The sequence below is a fragment of the Brachyistius frenatus genome, unplaced genomic scaffold (genome assembly GCF_029030835.1).
Source record: "Brachyistius frenatus isolate BFR_SWC_R1_liver_20210118 unplaced genomic scaffold, ASM2903083v1 Contig_2, whole genome shotgun sequence".
Lineage (NCBI taxonomy): Eukaryota > Metazoa > Chordata > Actinopteri > Embiotocidae > Brachyistius > Brachyistius frenatus.
Genome location: NW_027210601.1, coordinates 2,210,223 through 2,232,405, shown reverse-complemented (window position 1 = coordinate 2,232,405; position 22,183 = coordinate 2,210,223). Strand labels below are relative to the sequence as shown.

Below are 22,183 nucleotides of genomic sequence, written 5' to 3'. Positions count from 1 at the left end.
CCAGCAGCACACAGAGAAATGCCCAGCCTGCTTTCACTGTCTACCTGGCCGACTCTCTGACTAACTGGATACCCCAAAAGCCCGACTGACCGACGGACAGTCTGGCTTAGCATTTTCTTTCCCTCTAACAGCCTGTCTGCCTTGTTTACGCCTTGTTTACCAACCTGTTTTCTGTCCACCTGCCCTACCTGTGAAGGAGGGATGTTTTTTAAGGAGGAGGCAAACAATAAAGGATGGATGGGATAAAGAGTGCAATAAAACGCGGAGAGAAGCTCAGGATCAACTTCAGAGAACAACTAAATAAACTCTGGAGAAGACACTTTTAAAGTGGACAACAAAAGCATCTTAACAAACAACCTCACCACAGCTTTTATTTTGATAATGGAGTTCACAAGCACAAAAGTCATTATTTCATAAGCACTACAAGGTTGTTAAGCTTGAGCAAAAGAGAGCAACAGCGATAAAGAGGTTAGTTGTGCTTCATGCAGATCCTTTCTGTGTCACTGGGCTGCCTCGTGAAAGGAAAGCATTATGGAGCGCTTATTGGCATGTTTATGGGACTCGGCTGAGGTTCAGCTGTGTTGGTGAACACGGATTAGGAGCATAATTATCAATGTGTGCATGCATACAGATTATATATAAACATAAACACACTGTATGATGTATTCAGGTAAGCTTTCTGGTTTGATGCTTTCATCAGAATCTGTTGCAAAAGCATATGCACTGACAGAGCAAAATGAAGAATACATCATAAACAAGTTATTGAAAAAGTGAGAAAGTTCACGTGCTGCTGGTTTTGCTTAGAGAGTAGTCTGGTTTCTTTTGTATAATGAAACTATACAGTATATAACATAATAAAATACATAAAATCTAAAGGCTTCTAACCCCTTTCTTTGTCCTGTATACATCTTCAGCTAAGTGTTTCTACTGATCTAATTTCTAGCTCCTGAGTGGTAGTGATGTACACAAGGCCAATTGTTATGATTCGTGATCAGCTGAGTCACGCAGGCTGGTTAGTATCAGTCTTCCCTAACACACCAGGGCACAGAGGGAAAAGAAAGAAAGATGGGGTAGGGGGGGAGAAGGGGTGGCTACAGGGTCGGTGAGAGATTGATGATGCCAGGAAGTGTGCAAGATTACATATTCTAAAAAGAGGAGTAGGGAGAACAAAGGGGGTAGAAAGATGTTGATGTGGATGGGGACGTGATGTAAGAAAGAAAAGGATGGACAGAGAGGGAAAGAAAGGAGGGCACGGAGAGTGAGAGAGATGGGGCAGGAGAGAGTGAGGGTAACGGTGAAAGATGGAGGAAATAACCAAGGTTGAAAGACGGGGAGGAATGAGAGAGACGTCAAAAAGAAAAGGTGCAGACGGGCCCGGGAGTAAGATGGATGGGACGGAGAGAGCGATAAAGAAGCTATGGTAAAAAAAAAAAAAAAAAAAAGAAGGATGAAGGCAGCGATGGGAGAAGGATGAGAGACAGAAGACAGTGAAGTGAGAGGGTGACAGGATGATATGAGTATTTTAAGAGGTGAGGGCGAATAAAGCATGAAAATCTGGAATGCAATGAATTCTGCACATTCCCCGAGTATATTACCGTACAGGCGTTCACTCAACCCTTCATTTAAAAAACGCCTCATTTTAATGAGTCCTCTGTGTATCAGGGAATCTCCAATATATGTACAACACAGAATGTGCAAATGCATAAAGATATTTGCTTTTCTTATGTTCAAAATATACTGGAACCTTTTGACTGAAGAAATAGAAAGAGAAAAGCAAATCTTACTCTTTGATAAAGTTCTGCTGTGGTTGATGTTTTAAAATTCTTGCAGCTCAATCAGTGAAGCTGCAGGAAGTCAAACTATAGTCGGTCGTGAGGACTCTTGTTCAGCTAGAGTTCATATAGGATCCTAACATGCTGTGATGATGGGAACAGTGTACAGATTGGCTTTAAATCCAATGTAAGGCAATTCATTTAAAATAATAATTATTTGTTTTTGCTTCAAGTCAGATAAGAAGATCGATACCACTGTCATATCTGTCCATTACATATGAAGTTACATCCAGGAGACCCTGAAGTCAGATTTATACTCTGTCTCAGAGGAACGTTTGATACTCAGGTGGCATCGGAAACCCTCTTCCCCCACTTCTTTTCAATGTCAGATCAGGGGGATGTGTATGCCGAGCATTTTGCTGTAACTTTCCAACAGCAGCAATCCAGAATTCACACCCACTTCACGCCACGATTGGCCAGCTGTGCAGAGGTCAAAAAGGAGACGGGAGACATTGGTACGTGTCTTTGTGTACAAATTAATGCAACACAATCAGTGTCTCCGTAAAGAGAAATGCAACTGCCTGTATGCCCATTTTTAAAGGATATTGCAAGTCCCCTCACTCAATGACAGCCTTTTGCAATGTGTCCACCCAGAATGACACATTTGATTTGCAATGCGCTTCTTAAAGACCATATACCAGCCCGCAGCTTAGCATAAAGACTGGATAAGGGGGAAACAGCTAGCCTGGCTATGTCCGTAGTTAAAAAAAAGAAAAGGAAAGGAAAATCTCCTTCCAGCAGCTATGATTAATATATAATAGTTGTTGTTTTAATATGTACAAAACCTGAGGTTAAAAAAACAACAACTAAAAGTTCTAGTTTTACTCTGATTATTTGCTTAGCCTAAGGCTGTGATCTTCTGTTTTCTTGTTATCAACCAGCCGGGACTCCAGGAAGTCACTGCACCCAGCCAATAAAAAGTCCAGCACATTAACCCACGCACAGTGGGGAAAAAAGAAAATAAGGGGTTTCCTTGAGCGTTGAAACTGTTCCTGCCTCAGAATAAAAACAAGAGTGTGTGCATGTTATCTGACTTACATGTCTTTTATATGGTTAAAAGTTCGGAGTCAGAGACAAACTTGTTGAAATCCCCCCCCCCCCACCAGTTAGCGTTTCTCGTCGCAGCGCAGTAGAAAGAAAAAAGATGTGTGTGCGCGCATGCACACAAACAGAACATTTCCTCCGTCATTTTCGTTTTGATATACTTTTGTACGTGTTTTGATGTAAAGTGTGTGTGACATTAGTGTCTGTAGGCTTATGATGTGAAAGAACAGAGCCCCCCTGCTGGTCATCCGCTTGGCCTGAACACAGTCTTTGATCCAGTGGCTGGGAAAGTGGAGACGAGGGAGTGGGCTTCCCGTATTTTCTCTCTCTCCCTCTAGCCACAGTCCTGCAGATCAGAGTCATTACTATCCATAAGCATATCATTTCTACCTTCTCATCTCTATCTCCTCCTACTTATTCTCCTACATCCCTTTCACCTGCTCGTTCTGCCTTTCTATCCGTTCTCTTTTCTATTACGCATGGAGAAAAGCTGCATAACAACTCTTCCCCTAAAAACCCTGAATTTCATTATGAACTTCTGACTCATGCAGACAATGACGTTCTGTAGCTGTAACACTCTCTAGATAGTCTCACTGAACTTTTTTTTTTTCTTTCTTTTTCAAATGAACACACTGATACAAGGCAGCCAGCAGGACACACACGAGTGGGTGATTCTTTATTATTGTAAATGTGTCATCAGTGGCAGTATTTACCCTCGTGCTCCACGTGTGAAGGGTTACAGTGCGAAATGGAAACGAGCGCTGCGGAGTCGTTTAAAACTAATAATGAAAAACAACTGTAGCGCCGCTCTCTGCGGGCTGGAACTCACCTTGATAGATTTTTTTTGTTTTGTTACCTGTTTGTGAGAGAGAAAACAGCGACGATCATTGTTTTGTGTCATAAAGAAACATCCTCACAGAAAGTAATCCAGTTTGTTTCCCCCCAGCACTGATGATTTAGTGTAAATTGGAGGGCTTTTTATGGTGACAGAATTATCACTTTCAACTTTTGCTAGAAATGGACAATAACTATTTTCACTTGAAACCCCATGTATGGCTTTTTCTTGCAGGATGGAGTCTACAGAGAAATGTGAAGTAGTGATACAGCATTTCAATGGAAAATACCTGAAAACCCCGCCAGGCATTCCAGGTGAGTCTCCCCTCCTTCGCTGACATTTCTCTCACCCTTTCCCTTTCATTGTCAGAAAAAAAAAATCATCACTCTTTCATTAGAAATCCACCTTATTAATTCAATTATGGCAATTTCTCATCTCAGATCTGCTGCACAGCTTGATAGATAATGTACACTGTGGCGTGTGACACCTGAAGCTAGCTGCCGTGGCTCTGGCTGATGGTTCTATAGGTCTCTTCCTCTCTGTCACCGTCTCTCTCCCTCCCTGGTGGTGCTTGTGCTGCAGGCAGGAACTTCTCTGGGCAGGAGGAAAAAAAAACCCTCTTAATATTCACCCTCATGCCTCTGTGCTGTTCTTTGCAATCTACTTAAGAGCTTGCACTCTCCCCTCTTTCCTCTTCTGCTCCTGCTCTCTGTTGCAGTGTCCTCTCTCCTTCCTGTCTCTCTCTTGTCTGCAGTCACCCTACACGGTGGCCAAGGAGAAACCAGGCAGGGAAAAAGTGGGTGAAAGAAAGAAGTGTCACCAAATAGAGACCGAAGTGTTCTCACCGTGTGTTATCACAGAAATGTGTCCAAAGAGGTAGCGGAGTTTCAGAAGTAAGGAGACAAAGCAGTGGAAATGTGGGAAACAGAGCAGGTCTCTAGAGGAGTGAGGGTGTCAGGAGGTGGAAAAAACAAAGTGAGTTGGAAGGGAGTAAAGATATGAAAGAAAGTGTCAGAGGGAAAGGCCAGGATGAAGGAAAAATGCTGCTTAAGCACTTTTGGGGCCAGGTGCTGCAGCACTCAGAGTCTCCTGCGCCTCCCAGCAGGCCATGCAGGCCAGATAGGGGCGATGCCGAGGAGATCTCCTTCACCACTGTGGCAATTTTATTAACAACGCTCCCACCTCCAACCAGCGGCACAGAAACAGAGCCATAAATCGCTCTCCACTCTCCAGTAATATCTCGGAGAGACTGGATTTAGAATCTCCATATGTGCTCAGCCACTGCATAGCCAGCAGCCATTAAAGGCAAGGTGAGCCGTTATATTGAAGTTGAGCCGTAATAGGAAACCTTTAAAGCTGTAATATCAGGCTGACCTTCCCCTTTAAGGGTCTATCTCCCCGCTGCTCAGGCTTTATTATTGTTAATGGATTGTTCAGGCTTGTGCCAAGCATGGAGATTTTACCGCCCTGATCGAGGAAATCCTTCTGGGGAATTAAGAATGGTTAAGTTTACAAGGTCTGCTTGGGTTCGTTGCTACTGTGGTCCCTGCTGAAGGGTCTATGAAATCTTCCCTTTCCATGCTGTACATCTGAATATACACGTAGACTGACTTTTGTAACACATATAATTGTTCCCCGTGATGTTGCCATTTGCAATTTGAAGTAATGGACACGGCAATCACTTCATACAGGATTCCCACGGGTCAGAGAATTTCAGGGAATATTAGGGAATTTTAATAACTCTTTTCCAGTCAGGGAATTTTATAATTTTATGGGCCAAGTCATGGAATATCAGGGAATTTTTTTATGTAGCTCTAACATTAGTTAGCTAATTATTTTTTAATGTGTATGTTTGGTAGCATTAGTGGTCACTGACACGGATTAAAAATGTAGCTTATTAGAAGCTAATTACCGTATTGTTAGATAAAAAAAATTTGCCTCTGCAACCGGACATGTATTTAATTTCTTTCAATATTGGCGCTAACAGGGTGGCATGTGCCAGCCGGTTTTTTTAACAGAAAATGTCGCTGTTTTTTGTCTGCTCAGCACAACGGCAGCATGTTTTTCTGTTCATTATAGGTCATGGAATTTCAGGGTTTTTTTTAGTCAGTGACAGCCAGGGAAATGTCAGAAAATTTGACATTCGATTTTGAGTGGGAACCCAGCTTATGGTTTATCTCAACTTTAGCTTTTCATTTTTGTAATATTTGCCATCATTCCTACCAGTTATGATAGCAACGTACTCACTCACCAAAGTAATCGCTGAAATCTGGGAGCTGGATAAAATGCTGCAACAAAGCCTGACCACGCAAGAAACACAAGCAGTCAGATGATACGAAGTCATAAACAGGCAAACAGTCCATCTAGATTATCTAAACCACTTTCTTTGTAAGTAAAACCGAATGTAAGCACGTCAGAAATGTCAATAAAATTCCTCTTTGCGCATGAGAACTGTGCACGCAACTCTGAAGGGATTATTCAAAATATGCAGAACTGTTTTGTCAGACTGCTGCTGTTTCTCACCCTGTCTGACTTCTTTTTGGCAATGACAACTTGATCTCCAGATTTCAGAAATGTGGTGGCTATTATGTTAGTTATTTTTACACTGGTGTGAAAAAGTGTTTGCCCCCTTCCTGATTTCTTTTTTTTGCATGTTTGTCACACTTAAATGTTTCAGATCATCAAACTAATTTAAATTCAAAGATAACACAAGTAAACACAAAATGCAGTTTTTAAATGAAAGTTTTTATTATTAAGGGAGAAGAAAAATCCAAACCCACATGGCCCTGTGTGAAAAAGTGTTTTCCCCCTAAACCTAATAACTGGTTGGGCCACCCTTAGCAGCAACAACTGCAATTAAGCGTTTGCGATAACTTGCAATGAGTCTTTTACAGCGCTGTGGAGGAATTTTGGCCCCCTCATCTTTGTAGAGTTGTTGTAATTCAGCCACATTGGAGGGTTTTCCAGAACGAACCGCCTTTTTAAGGTCATGCCACAGCATCTCAATAGGATTCAGGTCAGGACTTTGACTAGGCCACTCCAAAGTCTTCATTTTGGGGTTTTTCAGCCATTCAGAGGTGGACTTGCTGGTGTGTTTTGGATCATTGTCCTGCTGCAGAACCCAAGTTGGCTTCAGCTTGAGGTCACGAACAGATGGCCGGACATTCTCCTTCAGGATTTTTTGGTAGACGGTAGAATTCATGGTTCCATTTATCACAGCAAGTCTTCCAGGTCCTGAAGCAGCAAAACAGCCCCAGACCATCACACTACCACCACCATATTTTACTGTTGGTATGATGTTCTTTTTCTGAAATGCGGTGTTACTTTTACGCCAGATGTAATGGGACACACACTTCCAAAAAGTTCAACTTTTGTCTCGTCAGTCCACAGAGTATTTTCCCAAAAGTCTTGGGGATCATCAAGATGTTTTCTGGTAAAAATGAGACGAGCCTTAATGTTCTTTTTGCTCAGCGGTGGTTTTCGTCTTGGAACTCTGCCATGCAGCCATTTTAGCCCAGTCTCTTTCTTATGGTGGAGTCATGAACACTGACCTTAACTGAGGCAAGTGAGGCCTGCAGTTCTTCGGATGTTGTTGTGGGGTCTTTTGTGACCTCTCGGATGAGTCGTCACTGCGCTCTTGGGGTAATTTTGGTCGGCCGGCCACTCCTGGGAAGGTTCACCACTGTTCCATGCTTTCTCCATTTGTGGATAATGGCTCTCACTGTGGTTCTCTGGAGTCCCAAAGCTTTAGAAATGGCTTTAGAACCTTTTCCAGACTGATAGATCTCAATTACTTTCTTTCTCATTTGTTCCTGAATTTCTTTGGATCTCGGCATGATGTCTATCTTTTGAGGATCTTTTGGTCTACTTCACTTTGTCAGGCAGATCCTATTTAAGTGATTTCTTGATTGAGAACAGGTGTGGCAGTAATCAGGCCTGGGTGTGGCTCGAGAAATTGAACTCAGGTGTGATAAACCACAGTTAAGTTATGTTTTAACAGGAGGGGGCAAACACTTTTTCACACAGGGCCATGTGGGTGTGGATTTTTTTTTTCTCCCTTAATAATAAAAACCTTCATTTAAAAACTGCATTTTGTGTTTACTTGTGTTATCTTTGACTAATATTTAAATTTGTTTGATGATCTGAAACATTTAAGTGTGACAGACAGGCAAAAAAATTGGAATCAGGAAGGGAGCAAACACTTTTTCACACCACTGTATATGAATGATGTCCAAAACTTAAAAGGTAACACTTAAATTGTAATAAAAAAGATTACATATATTTATGCTCCTAAAATGCTTTCTCAGATGTTCTGTCGGTGAATAATTATGGATAAAGGCTCCCTGAGTCGTTTCTTTGATACGTTTTCCCTCAGTTTAAATTTTAAAAGATGGTGGAGGAAGAGTTCGTTTTTTTCCTCTTGTCCAACTGTCCATGTTGACTTGCTGTCTGCTAAATGGAGATCTCTGGACATTCTTTATCAAACTCAGATGTTCTTCTGCGGAGGACCCGAGGGCTGTTTCTGTTTCTCGCAGAGGCAGCAAATAACTCTTTTGTAGGTGTGTGCGTGCGTGCGTGTGCGCGCGTGCATGTGCGCACGTAAAGTGTTCTCACAACATTTGGATTTGTTTTTGTGTTCACATCCATGCGTGCATGTTCCAATTTATGCATTTTAAAAGAGGTACACATACATTACTATGTGCTGGAAGTGTGTCTCTGTGTGTGTGTGTGTGTGTGTGTGTGTGTGTGTGTGTGTGTGTGTGTGTGTGTGTGTGTGTGTGTGTCGTGTTGGTGGTATTTCCCCAGAGACCCTTGCTATGCAGGGCAGCTTCTTCATCCATCCTGCTTTGACAGCTCAGCGGCACCCCCGGGGGGGCTCCCACCACACGCAGCACAGTAGGAGAGTGTGTGTGTGCGCGTGCGCGTGCGTATGTGTGCACGTGCATGTGTATGCTTGTGTGACAGCCATGACTACCACGGTGTGTGAGCCTTGACACACACATAAACCACATGAGCACAAATATGGTCACGCACCGCTGGCTTTGACCTGAAAGGAATGTCAACATCCATAAAATGCTAATGAGAATTTTTTTTTTCCCCCACCATTTAGCTTTTAAACATAACCCACAAACACACACAGAGTAGCACAATACTCTCACCATGCATGAATGCACGCTCATATACATGCACACACTTCTCAATGTACCGAGTTTACTCACCAATCCTCTCCAGCCCATATCTGACAAGCCTCTGCATTTCCAGCTAAGCCACTCAATCACACTGTGTCAAGAGATGTGTGTGTGTGTGTGTGTGTGTGTGTGTGTGTGTGTGTGTGTGTGTGTGCGTGCGCGCGCGCGCGTGCGTGAGTGTGTGTGCGTCTGTGTGTGTGTATGTGTGTGTGATGGGAGTTGGTCTTGTTATAGCTGCCCTCTTCCACTCAGGTGTGTCCAGTGGCAATACAAAAAGGATATTGAGTTGTAACCTTGCTGTCCCATACCAGGAAGTAAATATCTGGATGTCAGGTGGCAGGTCATCTGTTAAATTCAACCGACCACGGAAAAAACAAACGAAAAGGAAGTCGCCATATTGGCAGGAAGTTAACATTGAGTTAGAGATAACACATGCACACAGGGAGGAGGAATCTCAGGGAACAACAGAGAATTGTGGAGATGCTAACAGATGGCAGCTTATAGCGCCACAGACAAAGTTCATTCACTTCCTGTTTAAATTTTAATGTAATAACATGTAACTTCCTTGTGATTACATGACTGAGTTGATTTACAGTGAGGAGAGATGATAGCAGATGGCACCTAATGATACTTAACAACGTCCCTTTTATAAATGAAATCATGTGTAATTCTCTCTTTGTTGATGAATACAAATTTTAGCTCCCCGTTAATGTCATCTTCTATCAATATTTGCTCTGATCAGACATCATTTACAACAGTAACATAAGTAACAGAGTGCATCACAGTTCACTGGCAACAAAACCCAAATGCTCGAAAACATTTCGGACACCAAGAACTTGAGTTGAATACTTGCAAGTTCCTGCAAGTTCTACAGAAATAAGAAACCGTGGCACTCGCGTGTAGATGCATCTGATCAGCAGTCCAGGTCAGGTTTGTTTGGCGAGGCCTGGTTGATATGAGAGGTGCGTAGCAGTTGTCCAACAAGCCAGTCGCCGACGCCTGCTCCAGCCGCTCTGCTCTGCCCACGTCTGATTGTGATTCAGAGAGAGGGACATGATCGATAGCCCTGATGGAGCACTACAGCTGTTTAGCTATTCTGTGCAATGCGGCAGCCGCTCTCCCTGTCGCTGCTGTCGGCTGTGAGCGCGCATGCATGCGCGCACAAATATATATATATATACACATACACCGGCACATGATACATGGATGTACCGCGTACATGATCGTGGTTTCAAATGTGGATACGTGCGCGTCAATTTCCAGGTACGTAGTGTACATATAAATGGACCTGCTGCACACAGGAATTGATGGACTGAAACACTCATGAAGACACATCATCCTCCTTTCTGAGAAATGAACAACTTTGTAGTTTGAGGTGAGGATAAAGACTTATCCTTGTTTTTAGTGGATGTGGATTTACTCAATACACAAAATAAATGGAATTTATGAAATGTGGCTACAGTCATAAACTACACTGAAGTGAGCCCAACAGGGACGCGTTATGATTTACACTGCAACCCTGAGCACTGGGAAAGTCAAAGGAAGCACAGATAAAAAGTGATTTAATCCGCTGGCTCCACTGAGCCTCGCTGATTAAAGCCCTTCGTCCCACAATGCATTAAACAGCTTAGAGATGACACCCTATGGTAAATGTAATTCGAACCGGAGATACATTAGCCATTGTTTGGTTTTGGCAGGTGAGTAATCTCATGTACATACCTTACTGTGTGTCTGCAGTGGCACAAAGAAAATGTATAACCTTTCTTGCGCAGCATGTGCCGGGCTGCTCCAGCCAATGGCATCTCATTGTATTATTTGACTTCATTTTATTGTCAACAATCAAGCGACAGCTAAATAAACGATGAGGTGCATTTCCAGAAGTGCTAGATACGAGTAGTGTTGTGCATTGGAAAGATGATCGGACTTCGATGAACCCTGCTCGAATGTCTAACTGTGCGAACAGAGATTCAGTCCAGACTGAATGTGCAATAACACTACAGCTTCTTCCTTTTCTCTTCCACTGTTGTGGCTTGCCAATATGGCAGCAGAGCTGAGAGTCGGCTCCAATATTGTCCAATAGATGCCGGATAAATAATGAAAAACCACATCAGGAAGCAGCCACAGTGGCCCTGGGAGATGGAATCAAGCGGAAACATGCAATATGTACAAGCTTTCCTGCTTTTTATTTTTTCTACAACACTCTGGAATTTCTCTCTTTAACTTTATCTGTTTTCACAATTTATTTTCTGTCCCTGTCGGTCTTCACTCGCACTGTCTCAATCACTCTGTCTTAAAGTTTCAAAGGACTGTCGTATACATACACTATTAATTTAAGCTTGTAGTAAAAGACGTATTCTTCATGCACACTTGTGGGAAGCACCACTGCTTATGATTGTATTTGAAAAAACTGATCAAAGTCCCAGTTATCTGATCTGCCAGAGATCCAAATGACACCCAGGCTTTTTGCAGAGCCACAACATCTCCCAGGCTAATGCCAGGCAGATTTCACAGGAGCTACTCTTTGGCAAGCATCCTTTATATAAAACACAGTATGGACCAAAAGACAGTCCTGAACACCAAGTGCTGCCCCGCCAACACTCCCCATCATTATTTGCAGATCACAAGGCCTCTGCCACTGAGAGGGGGGGGGGAGCTGTAACTGGGGGTGCTATAGCAGAAAGAAAAAAAGATTCCCTCCTTCCCTCTTCACCAAGGCAACGGTGCCAAATAGCGGAGACAGCCCACGGTATTAAAACGTCCCTCGCTGAATTAAGACAAGTCCCAAATCACTTGGTAAGTCACAAAAAGCCAGTCTGAAACTGTCAGTCATACTTGAGTAATCTATGTTAATTTCTGCCATCCCTCCCACATTCCCCTGGCTAATAACTGGCCTGTCGGTGGGCCCATTTCTCTCCCCTATGGCATGTAGATTTAACATGCAGCCAAGTAGGTTGGTTGCTCGGCTGTCAGCGTGTCTCAGACATGGCTGCCTTTCCAAGTAGGCAAAGGCACGTGAGTTCCCATGATGCATATGTGTGTGTGTGTGTCATGTGCGGGTGCTGATCTGTGAATTGTTTCGAAGTAATGTTTTCCTTCCTCTTTTTTGACAGAAACAAAAAGGTCAAATCCTTTATGTATTGATAATTAATTTGCTTCTGCTGTCACCCGGTGTAAACCCGCCATATTTTTGTCTCTGTTTGTGATCGGCGGCGGCAATCAGACAGCTTTTCAATATACCCTGCCGCAGATAATAATTAGACACAAAACGTCCCTTTCAAATGCTCTTCTCAGGATATTGCATCATAATGAAATCTGTCCCGTTAGCAAGAACCTTCCACCCCCCACCTCTGACTTCACCCGCCTCCCATTAGAGGCAGGACACACAGGAAGTTATTATTGGCATCCCCAGTAAATCAGACAGCTTCCTGAAAAAGGATCAATTTCCCCCGATGCACTTTCTCATTATAACCTTATCTCGCCTACAGACAATAATCTGGATTTGTCACGCTTTGTTTGTTTTGCCACTGAACTGTATCATTCATGAGCAAAGCCAATGGTTAGCAGAGAGGAGGAGGAGGAGGAGGAGGAGGAGGTGGTGAGAGGAGCTGCTCAGAGTGGATCTGTCACTGAAATATAAAGTATTCACCTGCTGCAGTTCCCTTCCACAGAAAATGATATAAGCCCTTTGATTGGCTTCAAAGTTTGTTTAGGCAGAGAAGAGGCGCTCTGGCTCCTGGAGGGGTTCAGACAGGAACGATTGACTTTGCTCTCCACTCAACCACAACTAATGTGGAGAGAGACAGAATGAAGGAGCGTTACCATGAGAAAAATATACGTAACGAGGGGAGAGTAATAGAGAGAAATATAGCAGGAGTGCAATGGAAAGAAGTCGATTAGGAGCTGAGGAAATGTGACAGGAATAAGCGAGGAAGATAAAAGAGAACAGATGGAGAAGGGCAGAGAGGGGAGGAAGAGGATGGGTGGTGGAGGCAGCAGAAGAGAGAGGAATGAAAGTTGGATCAACCTGTGCTTTTGGAAGGTTAAATTTGAGTAAAGTTTAGGTTGCTACATCTCCAGCAGATGAGATGAAAGGATGACTTTGACTGTGCGACCGCTTCCTGAGCTTGACCCTGGTGACTCCGGCCCAGCTGTTCACCGCGTTGATCCCCTTCTATCTTTCTCCCGTTCACCCGGCTCGCACCTCTCCTTGCACTTTTTGTTGTCCTTGCTTTTATACTGGCTCTATTTCATCCCTTCCCCACTTTTATCTTCCCCGCCACCACTGTCTTTCATCCCTCACTTTCTCGGCACGCACTCCCCCCACTCCCCCTCTCCTCTGCTCGCCTTCACACACGTTCCTGCTCATACCTCCCCGACACTCATCTACTGGCTGTAGATGAGTGGACACAATATTGGTGCGAGCAAACACGAGGCTGCTTTTATTTGTTAAGAACATGTTCCTCTCTTTATTGTTTGACGTGTGTTCGCCTCGCTTTTATTCCGTGGATTTACTAACGGTGTGGAGAGCTGACAGTTGTGACAAAAAATGTCTTTTCTCCAGGCGTCAATGTGTTTTTTTTTTTTAAAGTGAAGCAGCAACAATTGTGGAAATCGAATTGGTGCTCGTGGAAAAGGTGCGAATGTGCCACTCCCGCCAGAAGGTGGCAGCAATTCACTTGAAAGCTGTTTGCCAACCGCCATTAGACGACAAAAGGAGGAGAAAAACAATAGTTAAATACTTTATTAAGTCTTTTAACATTTTACCTCATTCCGAGTTGAGCATGGCAACGTCTGTCTGTCCACCACTTTGGGCCAAACTGAAATAGCTCCACATTCCTTGAGTGGACTGCCAGAACAGATTGTACAGTGATGGTTCCCAGAGGAAGATGAATCCTCTTGAATTTAGTGATTCCCACAGTTTGGATTGGAATTTCCTACAGGCATTTATGATCCCTGGAAGATGAATTGTAACAACCTGTGAACATTTAAGCACTAACACCAGGTTTGTTGATGAGAAAACATTACCAACCTAAGACAGTAAGATGGTGAGAGTGGTGAACATACGTGCTCAACATAAGCATGTTAGCATTGCCACTGTGAACATGTTAGTAACCTGACATTTACATCAAGCTTAAAGCGCCAATGTACCAAAACACACTCAAATCTGACGAAAGTCGAGCGTTAAAATAAAGCCTCGTTGCGAGAGGCATGTTGTTTCAGGTAAGGGTGAGACTGAATTACAATGCAGGCAGCCCTTTTTGACTAATAGATCTCTGGATTTTGGAGGTTAATCTGATGCTAAAATATTTCAGTATCATTTATAACACTCTGGATTTTGCTATTCTTAAAAGTTATCACGCTGGTAATCGTTTAATCACAAGGCAAACAGAAGGAATACAACATTCGTGTTACAAAATAATCCATCAGGAATGGGCCTCCGCGCTTCCAGTTTACAGTAAAGTGCAGCATCGTGATGTCATATACAGCTAAACGCAGCGTGAATATATTGTTCTGTTTCTGTTCACTACAATCAAAAATGCACACAAGTAACAGAAACCTAAATATCCACATAAGTACAGCAGCCATGTCCATCTATTGTTGAGCAAAGTTATTTAGTTTACTGCGCAGTGAAACATGGCTGAAGCACCAGTTATTGGCTGAATGTTTTACTTAAGGACATAATGGTTATTAAAAAAATTTAAAAAAAATAAATTGTAGAGCACTTCGTATTTGTTTCCCCTATAAATTTTCCTCTGGTGAGCTCTAAAAATCAGACTGCACAATTTACAGTCACACGCAAACGCTTCTCGTTTTTTTTTCTTTTCATTCCTCCCCTTAAATCAAACTGGGCTCTCCACCACCGAAGTGAAGTCTTGCAGCGTGCATGTTATCTTCACGGATAGATAGACTCCAGGTTTTAGCTATCAGTCAACTTAATCTAATGCAGGACCCGAGGCAGTGCATTTCTTTTTGCAAAGAATAATATTCAGCCTCTCAGCAGATACAGTAGGTCACTGAGCTCATAGCCTTCCGGCCAGCCTGCCTGTCCTCCAGAATGAAGATTAAGTTTGCTGAGGAGGATAATCATGCTCCAAGGTCTCTGTGGTATGCGAGCAATTCAGCAGGCTTGCTTTCTGTGGTTCACTGGTCAACTCCTCTCCATCTCATGCACCTTTCATTATGCGACATTAGATAATCAGGCTGGAGTATCGCAACACATGACTTTGATCTATTGCAGGTTTCAAGTTGTTTTTGTTTCACCTCAGGATGTTTGGAGCAGGTTTTAAAGTATACACTTAAAAATAAACCGCAATAGTGAGCCACAGGCGGGTCATCGCATTGCCCAGACATGACTGATAGTATCCTGTGTGTGCTTGCGTCAGGGAAGCAGGGTTTGGAAAAAGAAAAAGGAAAAAAAAAAGGAGGCATCAGTTACACCCGACCACGTCACTGTCACCATCCCAGGACACAGAGGGCAGTGAGATAAATCGAGCCGCTGCCCCCAAAATAGAGCACGCACCTCCATTAGAACAGGACGCAGGCTGTGTGGGAACAAGCAGAGGTCACTGTGGTCAACAGAGTTATTTCTGTAGTGCCACCGGACCTCCAGGAGTGGACGCCCATTCATTCATCCGATTGCCTGCCAGCAGGTTAGGGGACACACACACACACACACACACACACACACACACACACACACACACACACACACACACACACACACACACACACACACACACACACACACACACACACACACACACACACACACACACACACACACACACACACACACACGGTGACACACACACTGACATACACAGTGACACACACACAGTGACACACACAAAAAACAAATGCGTACACAACTTCCATGCTCTGCCAGTGGAACATCAGTAAGGGTGGGACGTGGTCCATTTGTGTGAAATTTACAGTGATGGTGTCTGAGTTTTTGTCACCTCGGGCTGTTTGTGCCTTTCTCTTTGGAATGTGTGTGTATTTATATGCGAGCCGCCTGCTGGTGGTTGGAGCTGAAGGACGATGGAAACACACCTGGTTCTCAGTGACCTCATGCCTCAGACACAGTGTCTCTCTGTCTGTCTTCTCTTTCCTTGGCTGGCAGCACGGCACATCATGGCTGTTGGATCTCACTCGCAGTTTATTTCTGCTCTGCCTGTATATATGATTTACAGTAGCTCGCAGACATGGATGCGGCCTTTTTTTTTTTTTTTTTTTTGCCAAGGCATAAACACAGAAAATGCACAAAACACCCCAACAGAATGATTTCTTACGTTCTCTTTTTCCTTCCTTTGTTCTTTCCCTGTCTTCCTCTCATACATCCACGCACACACCCACAAACACGCACACATCAATAGTCCATTAGGAGTGTGTTGCTTTCATTACCTCCAGCTTGGCCCTGAGACAGCCTTCAGAGTGGAGTACAGCAGAGCGGAGCTGGCCAGGATTGCAGTATATATAGAGAGAGAAGTCTGGTAATTGCCAGCTCTCTGTTCTCTCTATCCTGTGCGTCAGGTGGAAAGTATGAATCGGTGGTATCTGGGGACCACCCCTGCTGCGCTGCGCCGCATCTCGCTACAACTGTCTGTCCCCCCACCGGGCACAAGTAATAGGGGGAAAACAGTGAGCTTAAAGGCCTCAGAGAGTCCAACAACTGCCACTCTAACAATACACACTGCCATGGGAATAAAGCACAAAAAAAAAAAAAAGTCAGGCAGCCCACACTAACAGTGGAGAAGCACCAACAGATTCTGACAAATCTCACGTTTCATGTGTTGCTTGTTACGCAGTAGTAAGTGCTGTTACTGGAGGATAGCTTCTCTCTTGAAGAGGAATCTTTTGTTTGTTTTGTTTCACCTGCCGGGAGGCACAAGAAAGGGTCAGATAACAAAACATTTAAGAGGCGCTAAAGTGTTTTGAAGCGCTGCAAAAGTTCAAGTAGGAGCCATCTCCCACGGAAATGTGTAGTGTAAAAACATTTAAGAATCATAAAGACACTGTTAGTGGAAAATTATCATAAATTAGTTGAAGGGCTACCGATCTGAATCAAATAATCAACCGACAGTGGCATTTTCATCACATGCTTTGCTGTGGAAAATCAAATTCTTTGACCTGAAATTAAAGCAGTTAGTGGGCATATTTTTGTTGATCTTGAGATGATGTCAGACACAGGTAGGACAGGTCAAGTCCTCATGTTGCCATTTTTTAATGTATTATTTTACAGGTTGGTTATTTGTGTATCAGCTTTTGTTTGGCAGCACATTTACAAGCGCTAGTTTAGCAAGAAAATAAGCTTTGGGGTCGAAGTCAGGGTGACGGTGGCTTCCTCCTCGGCTGTAAGGCTACTAAATTATATGAAATTTTAAAATTCCAGCATCACAAGCGAGTGGTTTTGAGGTAGTACCTGTTGCAAACCTCACACCAGGAAGTGAAATGAAATATGCCTGGATTGGCTGATAGTCATCTTTTGACACAATCCCCCTGCTGTTATACGCAAGTGGTGCTAAAGCTAAGCTAGCCACCATCAGACACATTGGAAAACATTATCAATCTTGTCGCACTGAAACACTCTCAAAGTCTCAACTGCGCCGCAACGGGTTGCTCCCCTTCCCATCCAGGATCAGACTCTGATTCAGAGCCCCAACAGAGTCTTACATCTGCAGTTGTAACCATTACTCGCAGTAAAGATGCAGCGTAAGGACATTTGCATTATTCATCAGGTAGTATTTCTATTGGCTGGAGCCAATCGGAGTAGGTGGTCATAAATAATGCAAATTATTTTTGTGAGTAGCTTCCGAAACAGGCAGCTGGAGAACACAGAGGAATCCAGGTTGAGAGGAAGAATGGATTTAAAGAAACAACTCTTGGTGAATAAAATATCAGATATCTTTAAAATTGGAAGAAAAAAAAAATGGATTGAAAAGGTCGTTCCATTCAGTTCTACTGAAGTCATCTTTCACAGTAAATGTATTAGACCACAAAATGCATCGTTGCTTACAGGCAAAACAAACAAAGGATACTTGTTTTCCTTGTTGTTAATCATACCTACATTATAGAGTGTATAATAATGTTTTTCAATACGTGGCCCTTACCAGCTCTTAACATTTGTAAAGCTGTTGACTCGTTGCTTGAGCAGCCTTCCAGATAGTGATGCAGCGATGATAATACTACCACTAGGTTTCCCCCCTGTCCTGATCCTCTCATAGACACACAGATTTATGAATTACCTTGAGCTAGTCATATCTCTCTTTTAGCCCGAGACGTAATCTTGCCACAGATGCATCCAGATCAATTTTTCAGGATGTCTTTATTTGTGAAGCGAGCAGCGCGGCTCTGCGCAGCGGGGGATGTATGAGGGGGGATGCAGTCAGGGTGTATCCAATTTCAGGCAGCAAAGCAAATGGCCTTGGAGATCAAGGATTATACAGCAGATTTCTGAGTCGAGCTAATATTGATTCGCCGTGCCCCTGGTGAACTCAAGGTTGTACTTTCTCCATGTAAGCTTTTAAATGTTGCTGCCTTAATGCCCCCCCCTCCCGTCAGTATCGTCCCTGATCTATAAGGCGGCAACAGCTGACCCCTATAAATATGGGCTTTTGTTTTTCGAGATGGCGTTTCATACTCCACGGACCAGTAATTCAGTGGGTTTGGTTTATGTTACGGTCCAATTTTTCAGTCAGAGTTGCAGCTAATAATATTAGATCTGTTTCAAGGAATGAAAACAAATATTGTAGGCACATTTAATGTCAGCGTTTCAGAGATTTTGACAGCTGATTGTGTTTTATTGAAATGCGGACTGGCAGACAAATAGCGGGGATTTTCATGGTCTGCAAAGAGACTCCGGTGCAAACATTAGAAAAACAACCCATCTATATTTTATGTAGTCACAATGTGAGTCAGTTTTTACAGTTATATGACTGTCTCTTATACCGCCTCTTCAAAATAATTGTCAGATATTTACTCTATTGTTGCTCCTCTGGCAGTCATCTCAGTAAATTAGCTTTGTTGGATTCTCTCCACACCACAGCTGGTACTAATGAATGTTCGACCACCTCGATGCAGAATTTTTCAATAAAAAGTTTGCATTTGACATTCAGATCCTTTACAGTGCTGTGCAGCACAGACATAAATCACAGAGTTTCCATCACTTCTAATGCATTTTGATGTGCTGTCCCATACTGAGCAGTACTCTTGGCACCCCTCTGCGGCTTCACGGTCTCCATCTCCTTCACCAGTCTGAAGCAGAGAATTAAAAGTTTGCTATGCTGCCATTTAGCCATCTGTTCAGCAACTTTCGCTTCTTTCTACAGTTTTCTTTCTCTCCGTCACAATTTATTTCACTCCCTTTCTCTCTCACTTTCACACACACACACACACACACACACACACACACACACACACACACACACACACACACACACACACACACACACACACACACACACACACACACACACACACACACACACACACACACACACACATTGTAAACCAGTGAATACTGTACAGCCACATATTTGAAGTTTGATAATTGCATTCGGAGAAGCAGAGAAAAAAGGAAGGAACATTACTTCAAAGTCAAATTCTTCAACAATACCGCCGCCCTTCCTGCATGAAAGAGAGAAAGAAAGACAGGCAAGGGGGTTGAGATGGGTGTTGGGATCTGGTTAACTTGTCCAATAGACCCATTATGTGGTAAAATCAACAGTGGGGAGTGTTAGATGTGTGCTAGCGAGGGGAAACCATGTCCAAATCCCCTCAGTTCGTACAGCCATTATAAACAAGAGTGGATTAGCCAGCAGCCCCCTGCTGGGAGAGTGAATGGATGAGAATGGGAAAGATGAGGGAGGCCGCTTCTCTCCAGCATTATCTAAATAACAGGCCGGGGAATTCAATAAGTACTGGCCTCATCAGACCTCATCAGCTCCCCCAATTAGGCTGCACATCATGGCGGCGGGCGGGCTAGTTGCCGTTGGTGACAGATGAGAGCCAGCCTGGCGATGTGCTTGCCTCCGCGGCAGTGCTGTGCTGCCTCACATTCCTGGCATTGTTTAAGTGAGTGCATTGCTGTCGCTGTCGGTGTATCTGGGACAGGTGCGTTGTTTTGCAAGGGCGAATCGTAGACGCTGTTAAATATCATCGGTTTTAACATCAGTATTTATTTTGTATCCAACTGCTACTTTACAGTCCACACTTACTGTCAGGTCCTCTTATGCTGTACTTCTGTCCTTGATGCTGCACTGATGAGTCCCCGATAAACGGCCACAACTTCAAGTAAGAACTTACCTTCACAGCGCTGCTGTTTGTGAACCCTCGTGGTATTGATGTTGTGTGTCAATATCTCTCCCCTCCCACATTACCTTCCTGTGTTTCCCCAAGGGTCAGGACATGTGGAGAAAAAAACACAGCTCTCCCGCATCGATTGGGGCCCATTAACGCAGACTGAGAAAAACAAAGCCTTTCATCACGTCTGAGATTTTAAGCAAGGACTTACTCAAAGTTGTTCTACACAGGTCAACCTTTCTCTCTGGTCTTCACTCTGATATTGCTGTCTCGTCTCAGGGGGGAAGGAACATGCCTGCTGAAGCTATTAAAAGGGTTCATTTTGTGTATATTTTGCCAAAAGAGGAACGTGCTTTGAAACTGCTTTCGTATTTTATTTTATTTGAGACGATGGGAAGACTGAAAAGAAAAACCTGGAGGATGGATACAGGAAAGAAGTGGGGTCAGATTTCTGTTTAATTTTGGCACTTTTGAGGTTTATACCCCATTCGTTGGTTTAAACTAATTTTGATATTCATAATAATTGTCAGAAGAAAGAAGCACATCATCCACCTTAATGCTATACAGACTTAATTTTATTAGCCTTACCCTCACTTTAAAATCAGAAACAATTTGATAAATTTCAGTGCTGTAGTAACATTTACTTAATGAAGCCAGCAGATTCTGCATTTTCCGTGGAAAACAGTTGACATATTCAGTGAGCACAACAAAATTGCCACTTTGTTGTCAGCAACTTTTTTGGAAAGACAGAGAAAAATTAGTGTCAAGAACAAAGAGAATACCTAAGAAATGAATGAATGAATTATGAGCCTTGGGAACGTCTGACGCACCGTTTGAAGTTCAGACATATATGTATGGCGTCAGATCTCAATATGAGTGAATGTGCACACAGAATGATTTACAAATCCATTTTAGGATTTATATGTAAATGTCCGTCTCCCAACAATATTTTCCAATACATACAAAATATCTAGCACTGCATATACATGTAAAGAAAAAAATAATATAAAAGATAAGGTTACAAATATATTTCTGATGCACACACAAATGTGTTGTTTTAAATATATGCAACGGAAATCCACAAATAAATATTTTTACAATATTTGCAATTTTCCATTAAAAACCCTATTTGAATATTGTTACATTTATATATTACATTACATTTCATTTAGCTGACGCTTTTATCCAAAGTGACTTACAATAAGTAATAATACATAAAAGCTGTTGAAACAATAAAATGTTTTACCACTTTTACTTTTACAAGACCTTTTGTGTTTAGGTCTTGTTAGACTCCTCCTTTATATTTATTAAAAAAAAAAAAAGTTTTTGTGTGCATTGAAAAACTTTGTGGAGGGAGTAATTTCGATATACATCTTGAAATACATTTGTCAATCCTTCTGTGTGCATTCAGTGACATTGATACGAATCTGACTCCATAGTGTGGGTCTTTCAGACAAAGCACAAATGATTTAACTTTGGACTTCGCTGTGGCTTTTTAACTCCATAAAATTTGCCAGTTTGTGTTGCATGAATAATCTTTGATGCTCCAGCCAGTTCATAAGACCAGTTTGCCTCTTGGTATCTTGTATTACAGAATTAAGAAAGGAGAGACGGTCATCTGGAATTTTAATTCACAAGAGATGCTTGACATCATTCTTCTCCTTAAAACAAATACACCAACACGTCTCCGTCCAATACAGGTGAGATTGATGTTCAGTTAATCAAGAGCAAGTATCACAAATTACTTCATAAAATTAGCTTCTAATATAACCTGAAGACAGAAACAAAAAGTTTAAAAAGCCATATGTAACACGAATAGCAACTTACAGCACGAGGAAATTATATTACTGAAATGAAACAAGACAAAATGATCTGTTTTCAGTTGCACTTTTTTTTTTGACTCATTATTTTAATTAATGACACTTATGTTGTTGTTTTTTTAAAGACAGCTGAAGACTGTGAGAAAACAAGTAGAAAGGATG

The 22,183-nt window shown here is 42.6% G+C and overlaps 1 protein-coding gene across 5 annotated transcripts in view; it reads left to right on the top strand.

Annotated features, from left to right (window-relative positions):
- Positions 1–22,183, top strand: part of rbms3 (RNA binding motif, single stranded interacting protein) — a 279,809-nt gene that overhangs the window by 210,722 nt on the left and 46,904 nt on the right. For all 5 annotated transcript variants that reach the window (XM_069693027.1, XM_069693035.1, XM_069693063.1 and 2 more), the window contains one exon: positions 3,946–4,025. In XM_069693027.1, coding sequence (XP_069549128.1) covers positions 3,946–4,025 — 80 coding nt within the window. The remainder of the gene's footprint in view (positions 1–3,945; positions 4,026–22,183) is intronic.